This window comes from Ranitomeya imitator, chromosome 4 (genome assembly GCF_032444005.1).
Source record: "Ranitomeya imitator isolate aRanImi1 chromosome 4, aRanImi1.pri, whole genome shotgun sequence".
In the NCBI taxonomy this organism is placed as follows: domain Eukaryota; kingdom Metazoa; phylum Chordata; class Amphibia; order Anura; family Dendrobatidae; genus Ranitomeya; species Ranitomeya imitator.
This window is the reverse complement of record NC_091285.1, coordinates 314,277,171-314,289,799: the sequence shown is the minus strand read 5'-3', so window position 1 is coordinate 314,289,799 and position 12,629 is coordinate 314,277,171. Positions and strand designations below refer to the sequence as shown.

At 46.6% G+C, this 12,629-nt stretch overlaps 1 protein-coding gene across 1 annotated transcript in view; it reads left to right on the top strand.

The window, feature by feature from the left end:
- Window positions 1-208: 208 nt before the first annotated feature.
- The window catches only part of CTTNBP2 (cortactin binding protein 2), a 223,242-nt gene continuing 210,821 nt past the window's right edge, over window positions 209-12,629 (top strand). The window contains exon 1 of the mRNA XM_069764853.1: window positions 209-310. Coding sequence (XP_069620954.1) covers window positions 248-310 — 63 coding nt within the window. The 5' untranslated portion in view covers window positions 209-247. The remainder of the gene's footprint in view (window positions 311-12,629) is intronic.

The window sequence follows — 12,629 nt, the reverse complement described above, 5'->3', positions numbered from 1 at the left end:
GGCAGTCACACAAAGCTGCAGGCTTGTATTTAGAGGGAAGATGGACAGTATGGAGGTGGCAGGCAGAGAGGGGTCACTAGTGCAGTGGGTGGCTGCTGGATTTCCTCTGTCCTGCAGGTCCACACACGGTTAACAGCCATGGCAGGCAGCAGGTAGGGGAGGAGCAGCAGGCTGTGGTAATGGTTTGCTGGTTGTGGGGGCCGTCCTCCACCGTCTCCTCTCACTCTCAGTCTGTAACAGCACGAAGATGGCGACAGTCGGGGAGAGCGGGGAGCAGCCGTTCTCCGGTGACCATGGGGAGGCGGACAATGTAAGGAGGCTGTGGGCGCTAATGTGGGGTGTGCAGGGGAGGAATGGTCTGCAGGGCTGTTCGATAATGTAGGGCAGTACAGTGTGGTGCAGGCTGACCGTGCAGTGTATGTGTAGTGCATCCTGGCAGGGCACTACAGTGTGGTGCAGGCTGACAGTGCCAGTGTCTGTGTGAGGTACATGGTTGCAGGGCAGTACATGGTAGCAGTGTGTGGTACAGGCTGGCAGTGCAGTGTGTATAGGCTGGCAGTGCAGTCTATAACGTAAGCTAGCAATGCAGTGTGGTACAGGCTGGCAGTGCAGTGTGTGATACAAACTGGCAGTGCAATGTGGTACAGGCTGGCAGCACAGTGTGTTGTGTAAGCTAGCAGTGTAATGTAGTACAGGCTGGCAGCGCTGTGTGCGATGTAAGCAGGCAGTGCAATGCAGTGTGGTCTAGGCTGGCAGTGCAGTGTGGTGTAACTTGCAGTGCAGTGTTGTACAGGCTTGCAGTGTGTGGTGTGGTCCAGGCTGGCAGTGCAGTGTGTGTGGTACAGGCTTGCAGTACAGTGCAGTGTGGTCCAGGCTGGCAGTGCACTGCAGTGTGTGGTAAAGGCTGGCAGTGCAGTGTTTGGTCCAGGCTTTTAGTACAGTGCAGTGTGTGGTCCAGGCTGGCAGTGCAGTGCAGTGTGTGGTCCAGGCTGGCAGTACTTTGCAGTGTGTCGTACAGGCTGGCAGTACAGTGTAGTGTGTAGTCCAGGCTGGCAGTGCAGTGCAGTGTGTTGTACAGGCTGTTAGTACAGTGCAGTGTGTGGTCCAGGCTGGCAGTGCACTGCAGTGTGTTGTACAGGCTGGCAGTACAGTGCAGTGTGTGGTCCAGGCTGGCAGTACAGTGCAGTGTGTCGTACAGGCTGGCAGTACAGTGCAGTGTGTGGTCCAGGCTGGCAGTGCACTGCAGTGTGTTGTACAGGCTGGCAGTACAGTGCAGTGTGTGGTCCAGGCTGGCAGTGCACTGCAGTGTGTTGTACAGGCTGGCAGTACAGTGCAGTGTGTGGTCCAGGCTGGCAGTGCACTGCAGTGTGTTGTACAGGCTGGCAGTACAGTGCAGTGTGTGGTCCAGGCTGGCAGTACAGTGCAGTGTGTGGTCCAGGCTGGCAGTGCAGGCATTACAGACTGTCATGTGTATCCAGTTGTGCTGTTGGATAAACACACGGCTCTATCCATGACCGCAGTGACCACTGATGTCCTGTGCTCCAGTGCGTGGTCACAGCCATTTGTGCCCCTCTAGCAGTGCTGCCAGGGACTGGGGACAGAGATATTCTCCATTCCAGTGAGGTTATGTGGCAGTGAGAAAGCTGTGGATCTGATAGATAAATGCCCACGTAGTTGTGCTGACTGTCATTGTGATTTTCTATAGACCCGCAGATAAGCCTACAGTCATCATACGAGCAGATGCTGCGTGTGACAAACTGAGCTCTGCTCCATTTCTATGTAGTCTTGCGGGAACGGCGGTCAGTAAATGGCGTGCTGCTGGAGTATAAATAGTGGACATGTGCCAGGGCTGGAGGGCTGATCCGGGAGCAATGCCCTGACACTGGGAGGGCTATCAGAGATACTGTCAGCGCTGCACTACTGACATCAGACACCACTGGGACATTGCCTGCATTCATGTCGCCAAGAATCCTGCTCTGTTCTAGCCTGAAACAGAAGGACCTCAGTGTCTGCATGCAGATGGCGGTGACCTAGATGAAGATGTGACTTCTGATCCTTCCCTACCAGCATCGTATCTAATAATAAGAAAGAATAATCTTTATTTTTATATAACGCTACATATTCCACAGCGCACATTGCACACATTATCATCACTGTCCCCGATGGGGCTCACAATCTAAATTCCCTATCAGTATGTCTTTGGAATGTGGGAGGAAACCGGAGAACTCGGAGGAAAACCCACGGACTCCAGCGCTGCAAGGCTGCAGTGCTATCCACTGAGCCACTGTGCTGCCCAAAGTCCTCTATCTATCTATCTATCTATCTATCTATCTATCTATCTTTATTTATCCATCCATCCGTGCAGCCGTAGTTCACATCTCCGTTTTGTACATTACAGTATAGTGTGAGCTGAGTAAATAGCTATCCCCTAATACCAGCTAATGATATTATTCCTCTCCGAGCCGTAGTGATCCAGTAATCAATGTGTGGGGTTGCAGGTCTGTGTTTGCCTGGCGCGGATCTGCAGGAACCCTCAGCAGAATACATATTCCTGCAGCCTGTTCTTTGCACACCGCTGACACAGCCTTGTCTTACACATACTGTACATGTTTTGCTCTATCCTTTTGTGTACCGTAATTTTTTTCTCACCCCAAGTCATATTCTGCTTTGTGTAGAGAAATCTGCAATTGCATGGCTTATGTCTTGAAAAAATACATTGTAACACATCTATTTGTTTACTGTATGGAAAAACATTGTTTCAAGAAGGAAACAGATGAACACACACAGACACCTGAGGCATAGATTTCTCCCACAGAAACCTATGAGTCCATCACGTGATATCTATGTATCCTTCAGACCTAAGCCGTAAACATGGTGTGACCTCAGCTGTACATGGAGTCATTCCTGTAGTATCATTATATCAGGGTATTGACCTTTCTGCAGATCTCTATTATAACCTTCAGGGTATGTTTTCTTACCGGGGATTGGCCTGAAATCCGCAGCAATGTAATAAATGCAGTTTCCTGGCCACACTGCAGTAGATAATAGTGAAAAGGTTATGTTAGGATATAGCTTTCAGATATACAGCTTGTCCTAGTCTGTCTTTACACCTGTGTGCAGTAGTGTTAACCCTCATTCGCACTCGCTGTGCTGTACCTTGTATTGCATGTTTTCTCTCTGGTGATCCAGACTACTGTCTAGGTTGAGAGTTTGATTCGGAAAGAACCCTAGGGGTATTGCATCTTGGCCAACGATGAATGAAACCTGTTCATGTGATGCATACACTAAATTGTAAGAACGTCATCCCGCATCTCTTCATCCACATTCGCGGTAGGAGTACATGGAAGGTGTAGCGGGCATCCTGATTTCTAGAAAGCTTTTCTCCCTATATGTGTCGATCTTACATGGCATAAGGGACATTCGGCTTCCCTGTTTGGGGGCTATTGCAATAATGATTAGTGGTCACAGAATTGGGCATTATATTCTAGTTGCCGTGTTTTGTTCTTAGACTCAGCCCATGTGAACGCTTAGTGCAGATTCCCTAGTGGTCGATATCCCAGTTCTGCAGTAAACATGTAAGGCCTCATTTATCAGAACTGTCTGAGAAATCGTGTCTTGTTACCCATAGAAACCAGTATTCAGCCTTCCATTTTCACCAACAAAAAGCCAACATTTATACCCCTGTCTTCTGTCACTGATTTTGCAGATCTGCTCTTTAAAGGGAACCTGTCACGTACATGAAGTCCGATCTGTGGACAGAAGCGGAGCAGAATGATATTTAGGTGTACAGTAATAGATTCAGTATAACTTGTAATGGGTTCATTTGAAATCCCTGGTGTTTGTATGTATGAGTCCAGTTGGCGGTCCTACTAGTGATTGACTGCTATCTCTGCATGTACATTCTTACAGGGACAACTGCAATCACTAGAAGGATCGCCCGCTGGACTATATACAGACAGCCAGGATTTCAATGCATGAAATGAGTTTTACTGAGTCTTTTCCCAAAAATGTATATCTGCTCCTCCTGGTGTATGCCATCCTGCCTACAGATTAGATACCATTTTCAACATGACAGGTTCCCTTTAAGGTCTGTCAATCCCTTGAGATGGTCCTCCAGACAAGGAGTAGGATCACTGGGGAGGCATCTTAGTCTGGTCCAAGAGAGGAAATGCTGCCTGTTGTAGATTCTTGCTCTGTCTAATGAAGGCCTTTTATTTGATGTGATAGATGGGATTCCATCCTTTCTGACAAAGAGAAAAAAAAAAGAAAGAAGAAGGATCCTGCATTCCCTCTGCCAAGAAGCTGTGGCAGTGCCTTTGTGGGGATCCTACATTACGCTCAGTGAAAGCTATATAAAAAGCCAAGTGCTGAATCAATATGTAGCTTAGAGACTGCATTCTTTTCTGTAACGGTTGCTTCTGCTATTCCAGCTGAACTCTGTGGGCTTCTTGAAGCGCATAGTTCTTGTACCTCATCTGCTGTGAGTCATGCACATATTGGATTCCAACGTTTCTGAGCTGTGGCCACTGCCATATAGTTTGTTCTTACTTTGTGAACCCTGATGCCATAAAGCCTCATCAAGTGTAAGCCACTATAATGCTCTGCCCATACCATGTTATATCTACACCTTTGGTTCACTGTCGTACAGTTGTTAATGTCACCTGTAGACTACCATTGGAAAAAAAAAAGCAAGTACCACATGTTTGTTTTTTTTTAGCAGGCCCCTTTTTACTCTGGAAGGTTCACATCATCAGCGTTGGTAAGATCCTAAAAGATCAGGGGCCCAAACTACATGTCTCCCCATATGACCCCCCGCCACATAAAGGATTATCTATACATATATAGTTACAGTATACCACTGTTGCTAACCATATAACACACTATACGAAAAAAGATTATTATCAAAATTACCACTAAACAAAGCCAAAATAATATGGCTACACAATGGAAAGCTCAATTATCACTATATAGTGAGTACAAAATACATTATGCAAACACTAAAAATACACCTTCCACTATGTAATTACCAAAATACATTAAAGGGCACCTGTCAGGTGATACATACAGCTCCCTCTGTACATAGTATGAAGGTTATACTCTCCTAATCCCGATACTCGGCACTGCAATCTCTATCTTTTCTTCTGTTTTTTTAAAGTGGACCTTCAGAGGCTGCGCAGCGCAATGACATCTTCACGCCATCTATGTGGGTGCACTGAAATCTCATAAGATGAAAGCCTATACTGGTCTGTGGCTTAGGAGACTGACCGCAATAGAGTAATAATAATAATCTTTATTTATATAGCGCCAACATATTCCGCAGCGCTTTACAGTTTAACAGTATCAAACACAACAGTCATAAGTAGCAACGTTAACAATACAATAATTAAAGCGAAATAAGACGACCCTGCTCGTGAGAGCTTACAATCTACAATGAGGTGGGGGAGATACAAAGTACAGGTGTGTATTTACAATGATGTATTTACAATGATGGTCCAGCCATCTTTAGGGGGTGGGGGATAGATGGAGATAGCGAATGGGCTACACACACAAACATAAAATGACTTTGATTAGTTTAGTAAACGTGGTAGGCCGCTTTGAACAAATGTGTTTTGAGCGAGTGCCTAAAACTATGCAAATTGTGGATGGTACTAATATCTTGGGGTAGAGCATTCCAGAGGATTGGCCCAACGCGGGGGAAGTCTTGGAGTAGGGAGTGGGAGGTACGGATTAGTGCAGAGGTTAGCCAAAAGTTATTTGCAGAGCGCAGTGGTCGGTTAGGCCGATAGACAGAAATGAGGGAGGAGATGTATGTGGGTGCCACACTGTGGAGAGCTTTGTGGGTGAGAACAAGTACTTTGAATTGTATCCTGTAATGAATGGGCAGCCAGTGCAACGACTGGCGAAGAGCGGACGCGTCCGAGTAATGATTAGCCAGATGGACGACCCTGGCTGCTGCATTAAGGATGGACTGGAGAGCGGAAAGTCGAGTGAGGGGGAGGCCAATTAATAGAGCGTTGCAGTAGTCCAGGCGGGAGTGGATCAGGGCGACAGTGAGGGCTTTTGTTGTTTCCAAAAGGGCGGATTCTAGAGATGTTCTTTAGGTGTAAGCGGCACGAGCGGGCAAGAGATTGTATATGGGAGGTGAAGGAGAGATCGGAGTCAAACATAACACCCAGACAGCGCGCCTGCTGCTGGGGTGTTATTATGGTGCCACCCACAGAGAGGGAAATGTCAGATTTAGGGAGGTTAGTAGATGGTGGAAGCAGAAGAAGTTCAGTTTTGGAGAGGTTGAGTTTCAGTTAGAGAGCGGACATGATGTTGGAGACTGCAGACAGTCAGTGGCGTTCTGTAGTACAGCAGGGGTAAGGTCAGCGGATGAAGTGTATAGTTGTGTGTCATCAGCATAAAGATGGTACTGAAAGCCAAATCTGCTGATGGTCTGTCCAATTGGGGCTGTGTAGAGGGAGAAGAGAAGGGGGCCAAGGACTGAGCCCTGAGGTACGCCAACAGTGAGAGGAAGAGGAAATGAAGTGGAGCCAGAGAACAGAACACTGAAGGAGCGGTCAGAAAGATAGGAGGAGAACCAGGAGAGGACAGTGTCCTTAATGCCTAGTGACTGGAGCCTAGAGAGTAGGAGAGGGTGGTCAACAGTGTTGAAAGCTGCAGAGAGTGGTCATCGTTACGTTTTGCTGTCAGAAGGTCATTGGTCACTTTGATGAGTGCAGTTTCTGTCGAATGTAGGGGGCGGAAACCGGACTGTGAAGGGTCTAGGCGGGAGTGAGTGGAGAGGTAACGGGTAAGGTGGGAGTATATCAGGCGCTCCAAGAGTTTAGAGATGAAGGGGAGATTGGAGACTGGTCTGTAGTTGTTTGTGCAGGATGGGTTGAGAGCGGATTTCTTTAGTAGTGGAGTAATGATAGAGTGTTTGAAGGAGGAGGGGAAAATGCCAGAGGAGAGGGAGAGATTAAAGATTGTAGTTAAGTGATTTGTGACGACTGGAGAGAGAGACTGGAGGAAGTGTGAGGGAATGGGGTCGGTGGTGCATGTAGTCGGACGAGAAGAGGAGAGGAGCCTGGAGATTTCTTCTTCTGTGATGGGATCGAATGTGGAGAGTGAGCCAGGGGAAATGCAAGGACAGATGGAAGTCACTGAACTGAGTGATTGGGAGTGGATTTCCTGACGGATATTGTCTATTTTCCCTATAAAGTGGGAGGCCAGGTCATCAGTACAAATGTCTGTGATAGGGGCTTGTGCTTTAGTAGTGAGCTTTTTCTCGCTGCTCTATCACAGGATCGGACTGTATCGGTGTCATGCGTATGCCGACACAATTCAGTGTGGCAGTCGCAGGAGATCCTACATTCTGGACAAGAAGCTCAGAGCCGGAGACCTTTGATGCTAGCGACGCCTGGTTCACACTGGACCGAAACATTGCCATAATGGGCCATTAAAGGGAACCAGTCACCAGGTTTGGCCAATATGAGATATGGCCATTACCTTTCAGGGCTGATATACAGCATTCTATAATTCTGTATATCTGCCCCCAACCCAACTTGCAAACCAGAAAAAGAGCATTTATTATCCTCACCTGTGGGGCGGACCGATCCGTGGGGTGTCGCTGGTCTCGGTCCAGTGCCTCCTTTCTTGCTGGGGAGAATGTATGGATAATGTAGGGACGTGTCATCCACACGAAGTAAGAAGATGGGAGGCGCTGGACCAGGACCAACGACACCCCATGGACTAGACCGCCCCACAGGTGAATATAATACCGTAAATGGTCTTTTTCTTCTCTTGCAGGTCGGGTTGGGAGCAGATATACAGCATTATAGAATGTTCTATATCAGCCCTGAAAGGCGATGGCCTCATCTCATATTGGCCAAACCTGGTGACAGGTTCTCTTTAAACTTTCCTATTCTTCATATCTTTGGGTGTGCAGCCTCCAATTGCCTTTTGTATCTATCTATATAATCTATCATCTGGACACTTCTCCTTTCTTTAGAAGTCTTCCAGGCTGTACAAAGTGAAGCATATTAGATGCGTCTATTATAATTCACAAAATATCCACAAAGTGCTTTAAGTTCCCCTTTTTTTTTTTTTTTTTTTTTTTCAATAAATTGGAAAGAAAAAAGAAAACCGGACCACACTAAGTTGGCAATCTGAGTTCTGTCGGATATTTTTCACTGACCCATAGATTAGCATTGCCAATATGATGTGACACTCGTATCCCTAACAGACTCTTATGAACAGCCCCTCACTGTTATGTGGACGAGTGCTTCCTGAAAAACCCAGATAGCACTCGTACACAGAAAACTGATATATTCACAGTTCATTCAGCCATATCCCCGTGAAGTAAAATGTAGTGTGCAGACACAGACCTGTATGAAATGACAAGACTTCTGTTGTGCGTTTCATCAGTAGGTTGGAGAATAATATTTGGATTTGAGAATGTAATAACCAGTTGTTCCTGTTTTCTCGTTGAATTAGCTTAGTAAATACCATAGGCAGACATATCCATTGCAGCGTTGATGTGATTGTTGGCTGCTGTATAGAGAATACTCCCACAGACTTGCTTACATAACGAATTTCCCCTATTAGGCTATGGGACTAGTGTAGGAGTTTGTGAGATCAGATCCTTGGTGACCTTTCCAGGGTGGCCATTCCGGAGCACAGAACAGACATGTAATGGAGACCTTTGGGTGTACAGTTTCACGCTGGAAGAGGGGAATTACTACATGAAAAAATGGGATTTATGTCCATATTGTGTGGTGGGGGTGGTCGGAGAGAATTGGGATGGTCTAGCTGTCTGCTTCCTGAATCCTAATGCGTTGCTAGGCAACATGTTTATCATAGATGGTTACTTTGAAATGACTTGCTGACACTGCTGGGCAACCTGTCATTATTGCAAAATCACTTTTGTGCTATATCTTAAGGGTACTGCATAGGAAGATTATTAATATATTCTATAATGTGTCATAAGACTGTAAGAAACCTCATTGCGCAGCTCTGCAGTGCATGTAGGTTCCTATATTTATTGCCACGAAGAAGAGTCCGGCTAATTACTGAGCAACCTTCTATCAGCCAGACGTTGACTTTAATCCTGGGGTAAAATCAGTTTCTGTGCGGAGCTTTTTATTTCTCCCATGTCTAATGGTTAATTGGCATTCTGTAAAATTAGCTGTTGTATGAACTCGTGCAGACGACCGTATTTTCAGTCCTAGTGCGATCCGACAAAACATTGGATGGCACGACGTTATTCTTTGGGGCCGTGCACGTCTGATTTTTTTTTTTTCCCCTCGGTCCGAGTCTGTCCGGGAGAAAACATAGCTGGATACACAATTTTCATCCGTAAATCGGATCACACACTGCCATGCAAGTTAATGTCTGTTGAAAAAAAGTCATACAGGGTACCCACCTGTAGGATTAGTGCGCACCGTGGCTCGGTCCCCAGCTGCTATTAAAAGAATTTTTTTTTTTTTACTGAAATGCCACAGTGTTTCAGGGTCAAACATAAATGGCTGTGATTGTACAGCCAGTGCCTGATATGTGCTGCCCACAGTTTGGACAGCGTGTATCCCCAGTCAGGTTCCCTTTAAGCTACAGAAAATAAATGATTTAAAGGGGTTGTCCATTACTAGGACAACCTGTTCTTGATCCAAATGTTTGGCTCCTGTAAAATACTAAAGCTTATACTCAACTCACGTGCCAGCGCCGTTCCAACGGTGTCGGCACTCGCGGTCCCATGGCTCAAATGTGGTTGCTGTGACAAGTAACACCGGCGCTCAGCACTGGTGTCACTGTCCCCGCCTTCGGACAAATCAAGCATGAAGAGGAAGGCAGGGCTGCAGCTGTTTTCGGACTTCGGACTTCTGCTCAATTCGACAGGAGGCAGGGACAGTGACACTGGCGCTGAGTGGGCACTGACGTCGCGTGTCTCAACAACCGCACAGGAGACTCGGGATTGCCGATACTATGGGAACAGCGCCAGCACGGGGGGTGAGTATAAGCTTTATTATTTTGGAGGGCTAAGCGAGGGGTATGAGATGAAGTTGTCCAAGTAATGGACAACGTCTTTAAAAAAGAATAGGAAAGCAGAAAAATCTTTCATTTGGAAAATAATTGGATGTTTTAGTCTGATGAGAGTTTAGTACCAAAAATACAGTGGTGTGGAAGTGCTCTCATTTCCCATTAACTTCATACATAGGCATATGTATTTGTAAGGACAACTATAGTGGCATGTAAAAGTTTTGGCACCAATGGTCAAAATTACTTTTATTGTGGAAGCCCACAAAGCAGGAGAAGGCTATAAGAAGGTACCAAAGTGTTTTCAAGTTTCCCTTTACTCAATGCAAAATGAAATTAAGAAATTAAGAAATGGCAGTTAACAAATGGTGGAGGTCAAAATAAGGTCTGGAAGACCAAGCTAAATTGTAGCGATTTTAGTGAGACCTGCTTTTATAATATCTAAAGAGGTGAATCTGAACCCCCTGCTTGACTGCAAAAGACCTTTATAAAGATTTAGCAGACTCTGGAGTTGTTCAAAGACACCTGCACAAATATGTCCTTCATGGAAGAGTTATCCGAAGAAAACCTCTCCTGCATCCTGACCATAAAATTCAGTATCGGAAGTATGCAAAAGACCATCTAAACAAGCCTGATGCATTTTGAAAACAAGTCCTCTGGACTAGAGTTGAGCGACCTTGACCTTTTTAGAGTTGAGCCGGGTTTCGCGAAACCCGACTATCTCAAAAGTCGGGTTGAGTGAAATCGGCCGATTATGACGTAAAGTCGGGATCGACCGAAACACGAAACCCAATGCAAGTCAATGGGGCAGCATAGTCGGCAGTGAGTGGGGGCCAGGAAAACACCTAGAGTGCCCATTTTAATGTCAAAACCATCCATTCTTCTTAATGAAGCTTGTCAAGCGTAATTTACCTTATAATAATTGGAAGGCATTTGAAATTGGGGGTCATTTGGCTAAAGTTGTGGTGGGTAGGGCTGGTTCAAGTAATTAGTGGGCCCAGGAAATCTGGACCACGTCACGGCAGTGGAGCAGGGAGAGGTAAGTATTTCAACTTTGCAAGTGCTGTGAACCTGAGCAAGCAGGGGGGGCCCACTCGTTGGCATTGGCACTGGCACAGGGCCCCTCAAAGTACAGCGGTGTGTTTGCACGGCGGGGGCGCCTCCCACCGGCAGCAACACTTTTGCGTACTATGAGAGGCCCTGTGCCAGTGATGTCGCCAACTAGTATTCCTCCCCCCACCTGATGAAGGAACCTGCACTTTCATCTGCACCTTCCTCTTTGTCCCCGTGTAAGGTGGTATGGTATGCGGGAAGAGCAACCTGACTTTCAGCAGGGTCACAATGTTGTTGTGTAGCGTGCACGGGGAATGTTGCGTTATGGGTCAATGTACCAGCAGACTCATCTATCACTGGCTGGGCAATGGGCAGGATGAGGAGGAAACACAGATATAGGCCCAAATAATAAAGTGGGCTAAATGCAGTTCAAAATTGGTAACACAGGAATAACCAGGGGGCATTGCAGTGGAGGACAACTGGAATGAGAGGCTGACACAGAGAGTAGGCCCAAATCAGTAAGTAGTCGAAATGCAGTTCAAAATTGGCAACCGTAGTAAACAGGCGGCACAGCTTTGTTCAGTGGAGGAGAACAGCAAGGAGTGGCAGACACCGATAGTAGGCCCCAACCCAACTAGTAGGCCAAATGCAGTCTAACATTAACAACTACTTAACGAGCGCCTGAAAACGGAATTTCAGGACAGGAAACCAGGAGAACAGCAAGGAGCGGCAGACACTGTTAGTAGGCCCCAAACCAACTAGTACGCCAAATGCAGTTGTTCCATTTAACCACAATTTAACGAGAGCCTGAAGATAGAAGCTCAGGAAAGGCAACCTGGAGAACACCTTGGAGTGGAACACACCATCTCTCTCCACCCCATACCCATTTTGTAGGCCTAATGCTGTGTAGTTTTCTACAACTACTAAACGAGAGTCGGAAGACCGAAGCAATGGCAAGGCAACCTGGGGAACACCTTGGAGTGTAACACACCATCTCTCTCCACCCGATACCCATTTTGTAGGCCTAATGCAGTGTAGTTTTCTACAACTACTAAACGAGAGTCGGAAGACCGAAGCAATGGCAAGGCAACCTGGGGAACACCTTGGAGTGTAACACACCATCTCTCTCCACCCGATACCCATTTTGTAGGCCTAATGCAGTGTAGTTTTCTACAACTACTAAACGAGAGTCGGAAGATCGAAGCAATGGCGAGGAAACCTGGAGAACACCTTGGAGTGTAACACACCATCTCTCTCCACCCCATACCCATTTTGTAGGCCTAATGCAGTGTAGTTTTCTACAACTACTAAACGAGAGTCGGAAGACCGAAGCAATGGCAAGGCAACCTGGGGAAAACCTTGGAGTGTAACACACCATCTCTCTCCACCCGATACCCATTTTGTAGGCCTAATGCAGTGTAGTTTTCTACAACTACTAAACGAGAGTCGGAAGACCGAAGCAATGGCAAGGCAACCTGGGGAACACCTTGGAGTGTAACACACCATCTCTCTCCACCCGATACCCATTTTGTAGGCCTAATGCAGTGTAGTTTTCTACA